General features: G+C 41.0%; 1 protein-coding gene across 1 annotated transcript in view; it reads left to right on the top strand.

Annotated features, from left to right (window-relative positions):
- LOC310943048 (nck-associated protein 5-like) overlaps positions 1–19,250 on the top strand; it is a gene marked incomplete at both ends in the record, with an annotated part of 151,121 nt that overhangs the window by 111,728 nt on the left and 20,143 nt on the right. The window contains 6 exons of the mRNA XM_083908544.1: positions 2,169–2,237; positions 6,507–6,545; positions 7,449–7,568; positions 12,524–12,628; positions 14,094–14,282; positions 15,064–18,662. Of these exons, the coding sequence (XP_083764670.1) occupies positions 2,169–2,237; positions 6,507–6,545; positions 7,449–7,568; positions 12,524–12,628; positions 14,094–14,282; positions 15,064–18,662 (4,121 nt within the window). The remainder of the gene's footprint in view (positions 1–2,168; positions 2,238–6,506; positions 6,546–7,448; positions 7,569–12,523; positions 12,629–14,093; positions 14,283–15,063; positions 18,663–19,250) is intronic.

The raw sequence follows: 19,250 nt of genomic DNA, 5'->3' as shown, positions 1-19,250 counted from the left end.
GTTTTGATTTCCTGCTCACCAGACTTTCATGAGCTGTGTTTCCAAGGACTCATTGAACACTATCTGTGAACACTATCAGCACAACCGAGCAAAAGGTACTAAAACATTTTAAAATGGGATTGAATTTGTGAAAATTGGAAAATATTGGCTTGGTTTTTATGGACAAAAAGAACAGAAAAAACAAGTCTAATTTTGTGACTTTTATTGCTACTTTATATCCCTACTAAAAACAACAACTCCACAGCCCATCAGAAGACGGAAAACAACGCATTTATTAAAGCGAGACCTCCCCCCCAGGATGTCCATATAAGGAGTTGTGTTAAATATCAGTAGTTAACATCCTCCTTATTTTAACTACATGTAAATATGTGATTATTACCACGGTTTTAAGCCATTTTTATTCTATTTAAGTGACTTAGTAACAGCTTTTCACCGCACGTTGACACCTCACGTCGCCGTGAAGTTAATCCACGCTCTCTTCTGTTTCTGTGGACCTTTACATATCAGTGTGTGCATTACATTCACCCGCTGTAATTCCCCTGTCCACGTCTGACATTCAGGAAATAATCCCCTCAAACCACGTCGCATCACAAACTTAAATATCACATGCATGTCTTTCCCTCCGTGGTGTTTCTTTGTCTTTTGAAAAATAAAAAGGTTGCAGCGTGTTCTTTTGCGCGGTCAGGGCGACTTTGGGGGGATTTCTCGTTTCCTTTCAGTTAACGATAAAGAATTTCTATAATATTTGTAAATTTGACTCTATATTATATACGACTTTAGCAGAGTTGTTCCAAAGTTTATTTTACTGGTTTGTTGCATGGTGCCTTTCTATCTATTCTGACTAATCTTTAGTCTCAAAATTCTGACTTAAATCCCAAAATTCTGACTAATCTTCTGATTTTAATCTCAGAATTCTGACTTTAGTCTCAAAATTCTGACTTTAATCTTATGACTTTAATCCCAATATTCTGACAAATCTTCTGATTTTGATCTCAAAATTCTGACTAATCTTTTGACTTTAATCCCAAAACTTTGACTAATCACCTGATTTTAATCTCAGAATTCTGACTGATCTTCAGATTTTAATCTCAAAATTCTGACTTTAATCCCAATATTCTGACTCATCTCCTGACTTTTGTCTCAAAATTCTGACTTTAATCTTCTGACTTAAATCCCAAAATTCTGACTAATCTTCTGATTTTAATCTCAGAATTCTGACTTTAGTCTCAAAATTATGATTTAAATCTTATGACTTTAATCCCAATATTCTGACAAATCTTCGGATTTTGATCTCAAAATTCTGACTAATCTTTTGACTTTAATCCCAAAACTTTGACTAATCACCTGACTTTAAACCCAAAACTTTGACTATTCTTCTGATTTTTATCTCAGAATTCTAACTTTAATCCCAATATTCTGACTGATTTTGTGATTTTAATCTATATCGCTATAACATTTATGTCAGGGTTCACACAAACGTTATTGACTTGAGAGTAAGGTAACACTGAAGAAAGAGAAGAACTGTGCTTCCTCCAGTGTGTGGGTGTCCTTCAATCATCACCGCTTTAGAAGTTATGGCTGTAATTACATTATGTCCAAATCTAATTTGTCATAGTTACCCGTTAAAAATAGATGTTCGCACAGGTGTTCTTTAATTACATTAGGTTTCCATGTTCCAGGCTCAGAGAGGATTTAATTAGTCGGTGTTTCTGGCATAATTGGAATGTTTTGGATTGTAATTATGGCTCGCCGTGTTTTCATCAAGGCTCTGGTAGTTTCTCCTAAAGGGCACAGGGTGAGGGAAACGAGGCCAACTGACAGCTCCTAATACGCCGGCCTACCTCTGACAAATTGGAAACTCCCCGAGATCAATAGAGCGCCCGCCGCATCACCGCTCGGCAAACAGAGGAGATATTCTTATTAAGTCGGAGCTCCAAACGGCCCGATGCTGCCCCAAAGTTCACCGTCATAACTTCCATCCCCTTGACCTTTTCCCTGCGCCTTTTCTTTGTAAATCTTTTATTGGTTATCCTGCACTTCAGCGTTGACATATGACCTTCTTAGCCGCGGCTCTGCTCGATTTGCAATACTTGTGTCTCCGCCGCTGTTCTTTTGTGCGATCAAATGTAACCGAAGCTGAACGCGGTCTGTGTGGGTTTGTGTCGCAGGAGCAGAACTCTGCGTTGGCCTTGGAGAACGAAAACCAGAGGGAACAGTACGAACGCTGTCTGGATGAGGTGAGCGAACGCACACACACACACACACACACACACACACACACACACACACACATTCTTGTACTTGCTGCATGGACTGGGTTGCTGACAAAGTGAGGACCAGCATTTTCACTTTATAAATCAACACAATTACAAATATCTACTTCATGAATGACATCTCCAAAAAACTACTGGTTGCAGTACCATGAAATGTCTGCAGGTGGAGCCCCAGAGCAAAAAGGGCTGGAAAACTTTTTCGATTTTTTTTTTTGGGTCCAACATTTGACAAAAACATCATACTATACTATGTCGCCCAGAATTTGAAAAAAAAATTTGACCCAAAATGTTTGGTCCAAAATTTGAGAAAAATGTCATACTATACTATGTCGACCAAAATAAATAATTTTTTTTTTACCAAAAATGTTTGGTCCAAAATTTAACAAAAACGTCATACTATGTCATCCAAAATTTAAAAAAAAAAAATTTAAAAAAATTGTTGCTCCAAAATTTGACAAAAACCTCATACTATACTATGTCGACCAAAATAAAGAAAATAAAAATTTACCAAAAAAATTTGGTCCAAAATTGAACAAAAACGTCATACTAATATGTCATCCAAAATTTGAAAATTTGAGGACCGGCCAAAATGTCCTCACTCCGTAAAAATGACCTCACTTTGTTGGTTAAAAACCCTCACTGGTCCTCAGTATGCCACAAGTACAAGAACATACACACACTGATGTTTCTTAACAAATACACAACATTTCTTCTCTTGGATTTTTCCACTCATGAGTTAGCGGAGCTGGAGATTAAGCTTTTTAATGAGCGTTGTGTTTCCCACAGGTTGGTAATTTGCCTGAATGGCAGCTCCATAGAAGGAGGAGGAGTTATTTGTTGATGGTGACAATTAATTTTTCGAAAACAGTCTCTCGTATTTATTCCCCGCCATTAAAATCTCTCATCTTTCACTTTAATTAAGAGATTTGTTTCAGTTACAGTCAACGACGCAATTACATAAGCTCCCTGAAGTCTGATTTATGGACTAAAAACTTTATCTTACACTCTTTTAACGTCAGAAGACCTTTTGTTGATGTATATCATATTAACAAGATTATTACTCTTTTGTATTATTAGTTCACACGACATGATCTGCTACTAAAGCCTTGTTTATGCTCACGTGACCTACAAGCGTGCACGCAGGCCTTTATGCTCAGCACGTTGTTCTTTGCAGTATTCGCCTCAACAGCCAGGGGGCGTACAACCAAAATATAAAGTGAATAAGGAGGAAGTCAACATGTGCTGACATCATCATCCAACATGGCGACACACGCTGTATTTATATACGACTTTAGCAGAGTTGTTACAAAGTTAATTTTACTTTAATCTAAGAAATCTGACTTTCGTCTCAAACGTCTGACTAATCTGATTTTAATCTCAGAAATCTGACTTTAGTTCTCAAACTTCTGACTAATCTTCTGATTTTAATCTCAGAAATCTGACTTTAGTTCTCAAAATTCTGACTAATCTTCTGATTTTAATCTCAGAATCCTGACTTTAATCCCAAAATTCTGACTAATCTTCAGATTTTAATCTCAGAAATCTGACTTAAGTTCTCAAAATTCTGACTTGAATCTTCTGATTTTAATCTCAGAATTCTGACATTAATCCCAAAATTCTGACTGATCTTCTGATTTTAATCTCAGAATTCTGACTTTATCCCATTATTCTTACTTCTTCTTCTGATTTTAATCTCAAAATTCAGATTTTTTTCACAAAGCGATCCCTCTTTTTTTCACGTCCTACGGCAAAAACCATCGTTGTAGTGATCTCCTTAAATGAAATTAAAGACGTGACAGACCATAATAATCACCCACACATCTTGCATTTGCTTAACTTTTTACCCGTGGATTAAATTCTGCCAAAAGGCCCACAGTGCTGTGTGAGTGAGAGGGGGCGTGGCTACAGTAGAGCAGCGAAAACAAATGTGCGCTTCTTTTACTGAATATATTTAACGGTATCTTTTGAATTACTCATCCAAACAACGTCAAACTTGGCACTGCACTTAGTCGCGCCTGTAGCAAGACATCTGTCAAGTTTGAAATCAGTCGGACCATGGGTTAAAGAGATAATGCGAATAACAGGCGGACACACACAAACACACAGACGTTTGAATTTATAGATAGATATCATTGGTGGTTTCCATAACCGTGTCATCTATATCCGCGCTGTTTATTTACGGGCAGCTTGAGAAGTGTTGTTTAGATGTTTAAAGCCACATGAGAGGTGGCGAGTAAAGCGAGCGCGCCCTCGGCTGCTAAGTAAGGAATGATGAATGTCCAACAGGGACAAGTAACCTGGTTTGTCCTGGACTTACTCAGCGCACTGTAGGCTGAGGGAAGAATGGGGGAATTGGAGAAGACGGGTGGATAGAGGGTTGTGAGGTTGTTATGTTGTTATATTGTTATTGTTGTGTTTTGAGTTTTCTGTGTAGCCTTCATCTCCTTTTCTGCTTCCCTGAAACTACCCAGTCGGACAAAAAGTTGCTAATGATCCAGCTTTAATGACGTAAACTGAACAAACTGACTGCACAGAACAAAAGTATTAAAGTGTGATATTTATCTTACACCATCTGTATCTTTGTGAGTTCAAGCTCACTTTTCTGAGGCTATTACAGTCAGGCTTTTGTGTTTGATCGCTGACATTAAATTCTGACATTAATCTCAGTCTTTTTTTCTTTCAACTCAGAATTGATGCTCTTATTTTTTCTCTCAGAATTCTGACTTTAATCTTCTGATGTAATCTCAGCATTCTGACTTTAATCTTCTGACTTAATCTCATAATTCTGACTTTAATCTTCTGATGTAATTTTAGAACTCTGACATTAACCTTCTGATTTAATCTCAGAATTCTGACACTAATCTTCTGATGTAATCTCACCATTCTGACTTTAATCTCATAATTCTGACTTTAATATTCTTACTTAATCTAATCATTCTAACTTTAATCTTCTGATGTAATCTCAGAATTCTGAAATTAAACGTCTGATTTAATCTCAGAATTCTGACACTAATCGTCTGATGTAATCTCAGCATTCTGACTTTAATCTCATAATTCTGACTTTAATCTTCTGACTTAATCTCATAATTCTGTCTTTAATCTTCTGATGTAATTTTAGAACTGACTTTTGTCTCAAAATTCTAACCAATCTTTTGACTTTAATCCCAAAACTTTGACTAATCTTCTGATTTTAATCTCAGAATTCTGACTTTAATCCCAATGTTCTGACTAATCTTCTGATTTTAATCTCAGAATTTCGACACTAATCTTCTGATGATATCTCAGCATTCTGACTTTAATCTCATAATTCTGACTTTAATCTTCTGATTTAATCTCACAATTCTGACAATAATCTTCTGATTTAATCTCAAAATTCTGACTTTAATCCCATAATTCTGACACTAATCTTATGATTTGACTTTTTTTTAAATTCTGAGATTAAAGTCATTAATTAATAATTATTAATTGATTAAGTGAGTATTCCATGTAGCCTTCATCATCTTCTTTCTGCTTCCCTGAACCAACCCAGTTTTCCAATGTGGCCGAGTTGAAGGAAAACTTGCTAATGATCCAGTTTTAATGACTGTTAGCTGTCACGTCTACAGCTCTACAGCTCTCTGACCACACAGAACAAACAGTATTAAAGTGTGATTTTGAGCTTACACTCTCTGTATCATTACAGTCGCAGGCTTTTTTTGTGTTTGATCGCTCAGCGAGAGGCGGATCCGCTGTAACATCGCCTGGCTCATTTCACCATATTTACTCCCACCGTCTCCGCTTTTCATTCGATAAACGAGAGCGAGCGCACTCAGAAGAGCCCGTGTGGCTTCACACGTTATTAATGGCTAATCAATGGGGGCAGAAACCGGAGCCGCCTCTCCATTTGTGTTCTGCGGTCTGGACGTGAGAGCGACTGAGGCCTCTGCGGCACAACATCACTTAAACTGTGAACACCTCTGCCACTGTCAATACACCAGTTAAAAAAAAAAAAAAAAAGAGTGAAATAGACTTTATTATTATTCACAGAACAGACACTGTGTGATATATGGGGCCATTGTGTTGAGCTCGTCATAATTCTTCTGCATAATTTGGCTGAGGAAATTGTGACGCTGTCGTTTCAAGGACAGGTTACAGATGTCTGCGAGGATCATGCAAAGTCCAAATTTTATCGCGGTGAATTAATTACACTCAACTGACTCATCTTCCTCTCTTTTTTACCCCCTTTTCTTCAAGGTGGCCAATCAAGTCGTGCAAGCGCTGCTCACGCAGAAGGTTTGTCTCTTATTTCTATGGAAACATCATCATTTTGCCTTTCTCTCACCTCTGATCAGTTATATATAATATCGCAATATTTAATCCCAATATTGAGACTAATCTTCTGATTTTAATCTCAGAATTCTGACTTTAATCCAACAATTCAGACTAATCTTCTGATTTTAATCTCAGAATTCTGAATTTAATACCTATTTTCTGACTCATCTTCTGATATTAATCTCAGAATTCTGACTTTAATCCCACAATTCAGACTAATCTTCTGAATATAATCTCAGAATTCTGACTTTAATCCCACAATTCAGACTAATCTTCTGATTATAATCTCAGAATTCTGACTTTAATCCCACAATTCAGATTAATCTTCTGATTTTAATCTCAGAATTCTGAATTTAATACCTATTTTCTGACTCATCTTCTGATTATAATCTCAGAATTCTGACTTTAATCCCACAATTCAGACTAATCTTCTTCTGATTATAATCTCAGAATTCTGACTTTAATCCCACAATTCAGACTAATCTTCTGAATTTAATCTCAGAATTCTGACTTTAATCCCAAAATTCTGACTAATCTGAGTTTAACCTCAGAATTCAGACTTTAGTCTCAAAATTCTCACTTGAATCTCAGAATTTTGACTTTAATCCGGAATTTCTCACTTTAATCTTCTGATTTTATTCTCAGAATTCTGACTTTAATCTCAGAATTCTGACTTTAGTGTCAAAATTCTGATTTTAATCTCAGAATTCTGACTTTAATCCCAAAATTCTGACTTTAATCTGATTTTAATCCCAAAATTCTGACTTTAATCCCAAAATTCTGACTAATCTCCTGAGTTTGATATCAGATTTCATGCTGTATTATTTATATTTGTTGACCTGTGGCTTTAATCCTCTGGTGCAGGACCTGAGAGAGGAGTGTCTGAAGCTGCGGACTAGAGTGTTCGACCTGGAGCAGCAGAATCGGGCTCTGAGTGTTTTGTTCCAGCAGAGGATCAAGCCGGCGTCAGACCTGCTTCTCCAGGTATTTCTGACCACTCAGATCACACACACTCACTTTCACAGTCAGGATTATAGACCCACACTGAATGATTGGTGGTTCTGTAGCCATGAAATAATAAGTGAGGCTTTGGTGTTTGCTGGTGTAAACCTGCCCGTTCACACTCCTCTGCACTCTGTTGGGAAGCTAATGAAGCAGCAGCTCCTGCCGCGGCAGCAACACCCATCTCTTATTCTGGTGCATTTGAAGTTGTTTTTCCTCTTTGGGTTGTTAATAAAGTGCTCTGAGGCCTCAGCTGGAGACGAGAGGCTTCACACGAGACTGAAAACACAAAAGATACATCAATCTTTATCAATCTCTGTGTCTCGTCACATATTGTTTTCTGCTTTTTTTGAAAAAAAGATGAAGACACTTAAACCTGTGTAGCTGTGTTTGTTTCATCCAGCTTCTTACACACATGTACTTTTTCGAAGTCTGAATTCCGACTTTTTCTTATTTTTTGAGATTAGTCAGAATTCTGAGATTAAAGTCAGAATTCTGAGATTAAAGTCAGAATTCTGAGATTGAAGTCAGTGTTCTGAGATTAAAGTCTGAGTTCTAAGATTAAAGTCTGAGTGAGTGCTGAGATTAAAGTCAGAGTCCTGAGATTCAAGTCTGAGTTCTGAGATTCAAATCAGAATTTTGAGATTAAAGTCAGAATTCTAAGATTAAAGTCAGAATTATGAGATTAAAGTCAGAATTCTAGCTTTTTTCTCTGATTCTGATTTTAATCTCGTTTTCCCCTTAGAATTCTGACTTTGGTCCCAAAATTCTGTCTTTAATATTCTGATTTTAATCTCAGAATTCTGACTTTTTCCTTTCATCTAAGAATTCATGCTGTTTCAGCATTCTGACTTTTGATCTCAGAATTCTGACTTTTTCAAATTCTGAGACTAAAGTCACCAATTAATTAAAATTAATTAAGTCAGAATTATGAGGAAAAAGCTCTGATTTTATCTCAGAAATCTGACCTTTTTTCCCTCAGAACTCTGACCGTTTCTCAGAGTTCTGACTTTAATCTCCTGATTTAAACTCAGAATTCTGTCTTTAATCTGCAGAATTCATACTGCTTTATTAATGTATTTGTTTACATGTGGCGTTAATACTCTTCCGTACACAAAGGACAATGCAGTGCAGTGAGATCTTAGTTTCTCCCTCTTCAGAGATACAGTATTTGCAGCAGCAGAGCTGAAATATTCTGGAGGAAGGCTTGACTCGTATGACCCTCACATCCGACTGAAAAAGAAAGATTTGATGCAGACACCATCTTGCTCCTTTTGTTCCCGTCAGACAATGACCACTGTATTCATATTCTCCTCCAACCCAACATTTTCTCATCTGCTGGGGCTGAAAAAATGCCTCAGTTCATCTTTTATTTTCGCCTCATTGGAAAACACCAATTTACTGATGATAGTGTGTGTGTGTGTGTGTGTCACTGCCACTGTGTGCTCCAGCCACTGGTTGTCAGCTGTGATATAACACTGGGGGTCACTCTGGAAAATAGAATTTTTCCCTCATAATTCTGCAAATTACCAACAGGTTCAACGTGGAAAAGTGCGCGCAGAAACCAAATAGAGGTGGAAAGGTGTCGTCTGTCCTGCTTGAGTGGGGAAAAGAAAAGGGGGGAAATTGTAGAGATGAGGATGAAAAGAGATGAGGCAAAGCAAAGGGTAGATAAGCCGGTGGCCGAGGATGTGAGAGTGGAAATGGAGAGAGATGAGATAGCAGAGGACGGCGAGTGCCCGAGAAGTAGAAAAACTAAGGACCAAATAAGAGCCGGCAGAAATGCATTATAAAGCTCTCCTTCAGTTACTGCTGCTCTCAGTGGCATTACTGGACACACAGGATACAGATAGTCAAGGGGAACGACCATATAAGGAGTGTGAAGAGGGAAATTGATTGACTGTTGCAACCAAGAGGTGAATTAAGGCGTGTACGACAAGACACAGTTGTGTTAACCCTTAAAACACAGAGCATTTTGGTGGCTTAGATCCTTTTTTTTTTAGCACCTAGGCAATCTGTCGAGGAAAAAATTTCTTTTTCACTAGAGATTAACGGCAGAATTATGTGATGAAAGCCAGAATTATGAGGTGAAATCTGAATTCTGAGGAAAAAAAATTCTGATTTGAAGAATTCTGGTTTTAAGATTTCTGAGGGGAAAAAAAATCGGAATTCTGAGATTGTCAGAGCGCTGAGAATAAAGTTAGAATTCTGAGATTAAAGTCAGAAATTTGAGAATCTCTGAATTCTGACTGATTTAGTCTTCTGATTTTAATCTCAGAATTCTGCCTTTTTCTTTCATCTCAGAGTTCATGCTCTTATTGGCAAAATGAAAGCCAATTTTGAGATGAAAATCAGAATTCTGATTTTAAGAATTGTGTGGGGAAAAAAGTCAGAATTAGGAGATTAATGTCAGAGCACTGAGAATTTAGTCAGAATTCTGAGATTAAAACCAGAATTTTGAGATTACAACCAGAATTTTGAGATTAAAATCAGAATTCTGACTTTTTCCCAGAATTCTCATTTTAAGAAAAAGAAAAGAAAAACACGTCTATTTTGTGACTTCCGTACAATTATTGCTACTTTATCACTGCGCTAAAAATGTGATATAAAATAAATCCTAACTTTAACTGAATCAAAATCATTCCATAACGAAAGTGACACAAGGTGTCATTAAAATATGGGTGAGTTTGAATTCCTTTCTGCCCCGAGAAGAAGAAGAAGAAGAGAAAGATTTACTTTCCCACACACCAGAGTATTATTTCCCATCCATCTCTTGACCTTTTGCTTATCAGTAATTAAACGTTCTCTTCTTCCCTGTGGGCATCTCCAGTTCCTCTGATAACGAACCTTAATGTGTTTGATGGTTTATGACACCAGATGGAGGAGCCTTCAGTGCCTTCAGTGCCTTTCCACAATAAAATAAAATCAAATACCACATATTCATTGATCTTTTTTAGTTTAAAAATGACTTTTTAAAAGCATGGAATGCTTCTTATCAACTATGACAGGCGAGTGGCAAATTGAGAAGCCCATGACTGGGACACAAATGTGTTTTTTGGAACTATTTTACGACCCCCAAGGACACGACGTGAACGCGCTGAATTACTGCACGCGGGATTTTGTCTTTTCTGTCGACAAACAAACTCAAAGCTGCTGCAGGTGGGATTATGTTGAGTGGAAAATAATAAGATGGAGATTTTTACTGCAGCATGAATGAGGTCATGCCATTGAGAGAGAATCATACGTTCAAGGTGGGATTGTATATTTGGTGGTATATATAATATATATATAGAGCTCTGAGAATAAAGTCAGAAGTCTGAGATTAAAGTCGGAATTCTGAGATTAAAGCCAGAATTTTGAGATTATTGTCAGAATTTTGAGATTAAAGTCAGAATTCTGACTTTTTTCCCTCAGAATTCTGACTTTTTCTCAGATATATATACATATATATATATGTATATATATATAAACATATATATATATATGTATATGTATATGATGCGATGGCTCAACTATTCTTTGACAGCCAAGTGCCAATTCTGATATATATATATTTGTTTGCTCGCTGTCGTCGGCTGCTATTCCGAGCCGATATTCATTAAGGTGAAATATGGCCGCTGTCAAAGGAGAAGCAACAAAGGACAAAAGCAGAAAGGCTTTCTCTTTAATACAATGCACTCGCTCCCACACCAATTTAATTATCCCAGACTTTGTCTAATAATTAATAAAAGGTCAATATTTGCATGATATATTACAGCCTCACCTGTAATGTGTAATGGGATTTTTTTTTTTTTTTTTTTTTGGCAATTAACATTTTTGTCTTTGATCTCGACCTTGAACTTGGAAAAGTTCAAGAAGCACTCACACACACACACACACACACACACACACGCTCTCTTGTCATCTACCGTTTCCTTCAACCCTCTTCCCCCCCCCCCGTGACCCTCTGACACTATTGACTGAATGCTTGATGAGGCTGCTGAGGAGGTGAAATCCAAGCAGCCGACGATAAGATCAGAGCCTCCTGTGACACCTCGGCCACTCCCATCATCCCGTGCGGACGGCGGCGAGACGCAGCTGCATATATGCATTTTATTCTCCATGACCAAACGGGAACAAAGTCGAGCGAAAATCATGTATTTATGATATTGCAATAGTTAAAAATAAACTAAAAATACGCCTTGGAAGTCGCTCTCCGTCCGCCTTATTACGCACAAACGCAAAAAGAAGCATTTCCAGGAGGCTGTGGCAGAAAAGAGTTGAACAAATGTCGTAAAATTAGAAATTCGACATGTTTTTTTGGACACTGATGGACAAATGTTCCATTTCCTTCCATTTCCGTCGTTTTGTAAACACTGTATGTTCCCCAGGTTAACAGTCATTTATTAAAAATTCACCCTTGGCAAGAAGTGCAGCATAAGATCAAGTGTTTTGTCCGCCGCATATTTCCACTTTAAGTTAATTTGACCACCGGGGATTGAGTGTAATTAAGCACGGAGATTAATACGCAGAAATATATTTGCTTTTGTAACCCTCGCCTCCTTTTCCTACGCGCACAAGAGTTAAATAACAGAGGAGGCTGCAGTCGAGAGTGTGTGAATTAAAAAAAATCAAAGGAATCCCTTACTCCCTGATGCAATTATTTCCTTTTCAGATCATTTTTTTTCTTCTTCCCAGCCAATGACATTAATGACTTTGAGCCATGAATCAAAGCTTTGTGTGGCACCAGTGAGGGGAATCTGATGGGCCAAGGAAGTCAAATGATTGTTCTGCCTCAAAAAAAAAAAAAGGCATTTTGTTATGCTTTGAATGTATTTCTGACATTTATGATCCAGAGGATTTACTGTAAAGCATCGCCAAGTACAAAGAATAAAACACTCGGGCTCATTTTTAAACTCCAAACTCACCGCGTTTCCCCGTCGTCTTTGTCTTTCCAGAAGCTCCAGTCTCGAATCATGGATCTGTCTGCCGTGGATCTGCTCCTGGAGCCGGAGAGGAGCAAGGCCTTCTTGCTTTCCAGGAACGCCGACTCTCCCTTAAACGTAAGCTTTAATGGGAAACGCGCGTCGTGTTTGTTTTTTCGGGGCCATGTCACTTTGTCCAGGTAACACAGTAACTGCACCCCCCCCCCCCCCCCCCCCTCCCCGACACCACACCCCCACCACTCAAGAAATCATTACCAGATATTAAAATACAGACCCGGAGAATACGCCACCGTGACCCCGCCTCTGCCCTCGGCAGGAAGAGCTGGCAGTATCACTTGAGCACTGAGAGGAATAAATCCATGTCATATTACCAGAAAACCATCGATTGAGACCCGTCCTCAGTAAAAATGACTCCATAGGATACACTGGTACATTAGTCATCTTATGTATTATGCATTGAGGACTGAAAATGAGTTTGCTCCATTCTTTTCGTGCCTTTTTTTTCCCCCCCCCTCCCTCTCCTCTGAGAACGTTACCTGATAAACTCTAATGTGAGCGCGGAGGAGATCGAGGGAATGAAATAATAATAACCACGATGTGGATTAATGAATTATCTTTGTCATATAAATGCGCTTCATTCGCTTCGATAGGTGATACACACACACACGCACAGGTGACACCGTATACGATTAGCGACTGTGAATAATATCACATTTCTTATCTCGGCTTCCGCTAACGTCTTTTAATATTTTGGTGAAAATTGGACGGTGATCTGCCGTGTTTGACTGAAAACGGCAAAGTTTGTCTAGAGCAGGGGTTCTTAAAGTTTTGATACCTGAGGGCCAATTTAGGAACCCAACATTGGACTGAGGGGCCGCCAAAGGAAAAAAAAACAGAAAGAAATCCCATTTGTACTAATTTCAATGACCAGATTGTAGTTCTACAGTTTAGCGTTCAGTAATATAAGTGTTAATACAATGTAATTTATGCCTTAATATAATAACTCTTTATAATTGACTGGGTAATTACCCAGTATTTTGGCCATTGTTCTTACCTTCTAATTACAGGTTAATACCAAGTAACACATTTCTGTTACCATATATTTACTGGGTAAATAGCTAGTAATTGGGGGCTGTAGCTACCTGCTTATTACCAGCTTATAACCCAAAAATACATTAAATTCACCATATAGAAACCAGGTAAATACCCAGTATTTTTGTTTACACTTATTGGTCTGTATCCAGTAATTTCCAATAAACATTTAACAAGCTTAGTCGCTCCTGGATTAAAACTATCAACTGTAATTCATTGCGGGGCCACCAGAAATGTTTCTGCGGGCCGCCATTGGCCCCCGGGCCGCACTTTGAGAACCAATGGTCTAGAGCGATGAAACTTTATGCAGCACTGCTGATGCTACTTACGACGCAGACGACAAACTCGCTTGAGAATGAATCACAGCTGACAAGTTAAGAAATCGCAGTGGACTTTCACCGTCAAATAAGCAAACATTAATTAGAAAGTCCAATCCGAGGATGCAAGGCTCGACTCGCCAACTTATGTCTTGTGTTTTTCTGTCTCAAAGGAGGTTCACTCCAATGGAAAGGCAGGTCTTCCCGTGGCCAAGTGCCTGAGCCAGCTGAGTCTGACGGTGTCGGCGCCGGTCTACCCTCGCAGCAGCTGCAGCAGCAGCGAGCTGTCGCTGTCCAGCGCATGCAGCGAATTCTCCAGCGGCTCGTACACGTGGAACGACGGACGGTCCTGTGGAAAAATGGTAAAAACCCGGCTTTCCTTTTCCTCAGCGACTCCCCGACAACGGTTTAAAACAAAATTGCGGCATGTGGTAACTCAATTATGATCTGTGTTACAGGTACTTTGGGGGCAGTTAAGAGCTTATTTATTGTGTCTCTTATGAGACGGTAATTAATCCAACATCTTTATGTCAGAGTGGGCCGATTACAACTGTTAATGTAGTTAAACGCCTGACGATAATAAAGGAACATATTATAAATATGCACTACCGTTCAAAAGTTTGGGGTCACTTAAGGAGAAGCACTTTTTTTTCAATGAATATAACATTAAATGAATCAGAAATACACTCTATACATTCTAGCTGCAAACTAGTTTTGGTCTGGTTTTTAATGGAATATGTACATAGGTGCATAGAGGCCTATTTCCAGTGTTCTAATGGTACATTGTGTTTGCTAATGGCGTTAGAAGGCTATTGGATGATTAGAAAACCCTTGAAAACCCTTGTGCAATGATGCTGAAAACAGTTTTCCTGTAGAGAACAAAGGTCATAAAGGAGCATTGAATGCATCTCTTAGCGTAGCTTTCTCCAAAAAAGCTACTTTCTCTCAATAAAACAAACAAAAAAATTTAATAAGAATCATTATTTCTTATTTTGTCAATGTCTTGACTATATTTTCTATTCATTGTGCAACTCTTTTGATGAATAAAAGTGTGGCTTTTAATGGAAAATACAAAAAAAAATGGTATAGGTGACCCCAACAGCTTTGCTTGGCGTTGACCCTCTCTTTCATTCCTCTCCACAGTCGTCTCTGACCTGGGAGAAGAGGATGAGTTTGGGTTCATCGGCTCCGAGCAACATCTGCGCCCCGCTGGAGGAGCAGCTGCCCACGAGGCGCAAGGAGAGCCACATACTCGAGGGGCTGAGAAAGCTCCAGAGGTGGAGACACCGGAGGTCGTCGTCTTCTTCGTCCAAGGTCTCCAAGTCTGGTGACAAAGACTGCATGAACTCCAACGAGGGCATCTACTCCCTGGGCATCAAGAGCGGCAGCAAAGGGGTGTCCAAGCCGACGCATGTGGGCAGAACTTTTGGGGGCAAGAGGTTCTCTTACGATTCTGACGACGCAGACGATGAACTGGCGCTCTCCAGTCGTGGAGACGTCGCCCCCACCAAGGACAGCTGGTTTAACTGTCAGAGGCGCTCGCAAAGCATCTCGGAGAGTTTATGTAGCTGGGAGGGGGTGCAGGACGGCGGTGGCGGAGGTGACGGCAGCTCGGGTTCCGTGGTTACAAAACAGCCCTGTGGCTACGACTCGAAAGAGCGTCCTGAGAAACTCATGAGCTTCATAAACAGTTTTCTCCCTGAGGGACCGCGTACATCGGCTTTTACGAAACCAACCTCGCTTCGCTTTAACCCCTCCGACCCCAATGGTCCCAGCCACGTCTCTGATGTGGACGATCCTGAGGATTTCAACTCTGAGTCCAGTGACGTCCAGGTGTCCTTTAGCCAACCGCTAAAGCAAGCAGAAAGGGACTCCGAGAGGCTGTCAAGAGATGCTGCCAAGCTGCTTGCACAACAGTGCTTGCGACGAGACCAGGGGCGCACCCAGTCTGCAGATGGGAGGCCGAGGCCTTTCAGTCTCATTAAGGAACACAAAGGTTGCAAATGGACTCAGTCTGAAGAAAGTATCTTGGCGATATTTGATGCAGATGGTGAGCCCATTGAACTTTGTGCTCAGAAACTTGAAGCTGGTGCAGGGTCTCAAAATCACATTCAAGATAGCAAAGTAGGTGTTGATTACGCTGAGCTAGTGCCCCGGGAAAGGCCAACGAGGCAAGTGACGGCAAACACAAGAAACTACTCTGTCCTTGAATCTCCAGAAAAGCCGTCTGAATATCAGATTAGGACGAGAAAATCAAGCAATAACAGAGAGAGCAGTGTAGAGAGGCTGTCGACGCAGTTGACACCGCAAAGGAAGCTAATCAAACCTCCAAGTAACCAAGCTAGCAAAGGTCATTCAATCCCTCCCACGATTGACTCTAGTTCTAAGTGCAGTGGTTCAAAGATACCAGGTCAAAACAAACCTTCAGCTTCCCCACTGAGATTGTCAAAGGGCGCCACTGTTGAGCAAACTAAGAGTGGAAACTCAGGACCCTCTGGTCAGGAGAAATCCCCCTCCTCACCTGCAGTTAAAATATCCAGGTTTATCAAGACACCGGGAAGCTGCTCACAGAGCCCAAAGGCGGCAAATTCAAAGCTCCAAAGCAGGGCAGAGTGGAGCAAGGGCTCCTCCAGTTCCCCACACCTTTCGCGGAAGCAGCTGGAGTTTGCCGATAATGGAGAGCAGCCAACCAGAGACAGACACTGTGAAACCAGCAAAAATAAACTCAGGTCCCCCTCTCCTCCCCCTCCCCCAGGCCGCACCACCTCCTTATTAATCAGACCAAATTATGAAGGGTCACCTCAAGCACATAAAACAGGGGTAGCTCAGCAATCCACATCAACCACTGTGAGGGGCCCTCCCCCAAGTTACCACACCTCACTTGTACCAAATATGCAAAGTACGCTACCCATCAAGGACAAAGACTGTTTAGACTTAGATGCAGGCTATGGGACTGCACTTTCACCTCAAAAACTGGTTGACAAAGCCAGTCAGCACCTTCATAAGTCCGCCGCCATGACTCAGACATGTACTAAAGGCACTTCCAAGCGAATGACCACGAAAGACTACCTCCCTTCTGCAAACTCAGGGTGTGCTCCAGAACCTGAAAATGCACCTAAAAGCTCAAAGAATGTTCCTCCTCCCTACAGTGCCCTCAGAGGGTCCTCACTTCAGAACTCATTTGCAGGTAAAAGAGGATCAATCCATGAACACGTCCAACATTCTGTTCAGAAGACCTCTTTTGCTTTACCTATAACGCTTCAGGGCGCCCCTCAAGCTAAGACAGAGCCACACAATGGTCAGGCTGCAGTAAGTCCACCCAGCTCAGCGATGATATCCCCAAACTCAGCGGAAAAAGCCGCCAAGACTCGCATCCCGATGGGATTCAAAGCATTTTTAAAATCTCCACCCAGCCATAAAAATAGTCCGCCTATACCAGGAAAGCAAGAGAAAGATCATATCAACTCGGTCTCAAAGGAGACGGTGACTGCAAGTGTTTCGACACAGTGTGACGGCTTGCAGCAAGTGCACGGTATTGATTCACCAACCAAGACGTCCGTTACAGAGGTGAGGGATGAGGTTCATTGTAGGTTACTGGAAGCGGACGCGCACGCTGCCCTGTTACCAGAGGAGGGGGATGTTTGCGACAAGGGGAAAAGGAGCAGTCAACTTTTCTCTCGATCCATATCCGTTACGACCAAACCTCATCTAAAACCGGCCCTGGGGATGAACGGAGCCAAAGCCCGGAGTCAGAGCTTCAGCACCAACTACATTGAGAAACCTAGCATCAACGCTCTGGACGGACCAGGGAAAATTAGAACGCAGATCATCACCAAATCGGGTGAAAGAGGGAACTCTCTGTCAAGACAGAGCTCCTTGGAGGTGCCCTGTGTTGGGTTTGCCGAAAGCCCTGTCCATCCTCCCAGGACCAGACTTAGCCATTATGGCGGCATGACGGTGTCAAATAGTCATAACGTTCTTCCCGAGAGAAATTCAAAATCAGGCTCCAAAGGAGAGGGGTCACATGGTACAATCACTTCGCCTTCCCATAAAGAGGCACGTAGCTTACCCAGCAGTGATAGGACTGGTTTGAACCACATTCGTAAGCCGGCTAAAGTCGCCTCTCATCCGCAGTTTCAGCCGTCGTCCTCTTGTGTCTTTAGCTTGGAAAGCCCAGTGCGAGAGGCAGGCGGCATAGCAACCGCCGCTAATGAGGAGGACTTCAGCAGCGAAGCCAAAACCCACGCAGACTCGCCAAATAAAACCCTAGATGTTGAGGAGAAAAAAGTCAGCCCCACAGTGTGCACTATCGAAGAGAAAGTCATGATGGGAATTGAACAGAACGTGCAGAAATGTCAAGAGCAGGAGAAGGTCGCTGCCACTGAGGCCAAACAGAAGACAGGCCCGTCTCTGGCAAACTGGTTTGGCCTTCGTAAGAGCAAACTCCCGGCCTTGGGCGGCAAGAAAGCGGACAGCCCGAAAGGGAAAGAGGAGAAGAAAGAGCTCAAGATTGGGTCTGTACTCGGTGGCAAACAGGTGAAATCGGACAAGAAGAAGGACAAGAAGAAGAACGAGAACCAACAGAAAGACGGCCAGGAGGTGCAGAATCTCTCCGAGATGAACAACAAGCTGAGCTCCATCATGGACCACTGCAACAACCAGATGGGTCAGATCGCCAGTCAGATCCAGTGTACGCCGGTGTTTGTTGGCAAAGACCAGTTTGTCAAAGAACTGCTGTGCAGGTATGTACAAATGGCAGCCTTGTTATTAAGGCTAGCTTTACACGACAACGCTCCCGAAATATTTTATAAGATGTGCCTTTGTTTAGACGGCGTTTTTGCGGCTTAAAAACGCAAAAAAAAATGAACCCACCGTCCAGAGTGGAAATCTTAAAAAACGCTCCACCGCCGCGTTCCGGTCGAAAGGGTTGAAAGCGCAAAAGTGTGCTCTGAGCAGCTCACGCTGGCTATCCTCCCGTACGCGTCGACGTCAGATCCATGTGCAGTACAGCCAAACAACAACAAATATGTCGGATTATATGTGCTTCACAGTGCCCCCTAGCCACCTGGCATGCATACTACATCATGTGCATGCAGATTTACACCCAAAGACGCTCGTCCAAACGCGATAATAAAACGTGGGAACGCATACGCCACTTTTGCAGTTTGTGTTCAGATTGTTGTCGTGTAAAGCTAGCCTAAGAGTAATCCTTTATTACTGCTTATCAACTGGGGCTAGGGTTTGGGTAAGGGTTGGGGTTAAGTATCTGGAGTTGTCTTTTCTATTTTACATCAACCGTTACTGCAGTAAACGAAAGTGATAAAGCAACA

Source organism: Microchirus variegatus (genome assembly GCF_963457635.1).
Source record: "Microchirus variegatus genome assembly, chromosome: 22".
Lineage (NCBI taxonomy): Eukaryota > Metazoa > Chordata > Actinopteri > Pleuronectiformes > Soleidae > Microchirus > Microchirus variegatus.
This window is presented reverse-complemented; position numbering and strand designations above follow the sequence as displayed.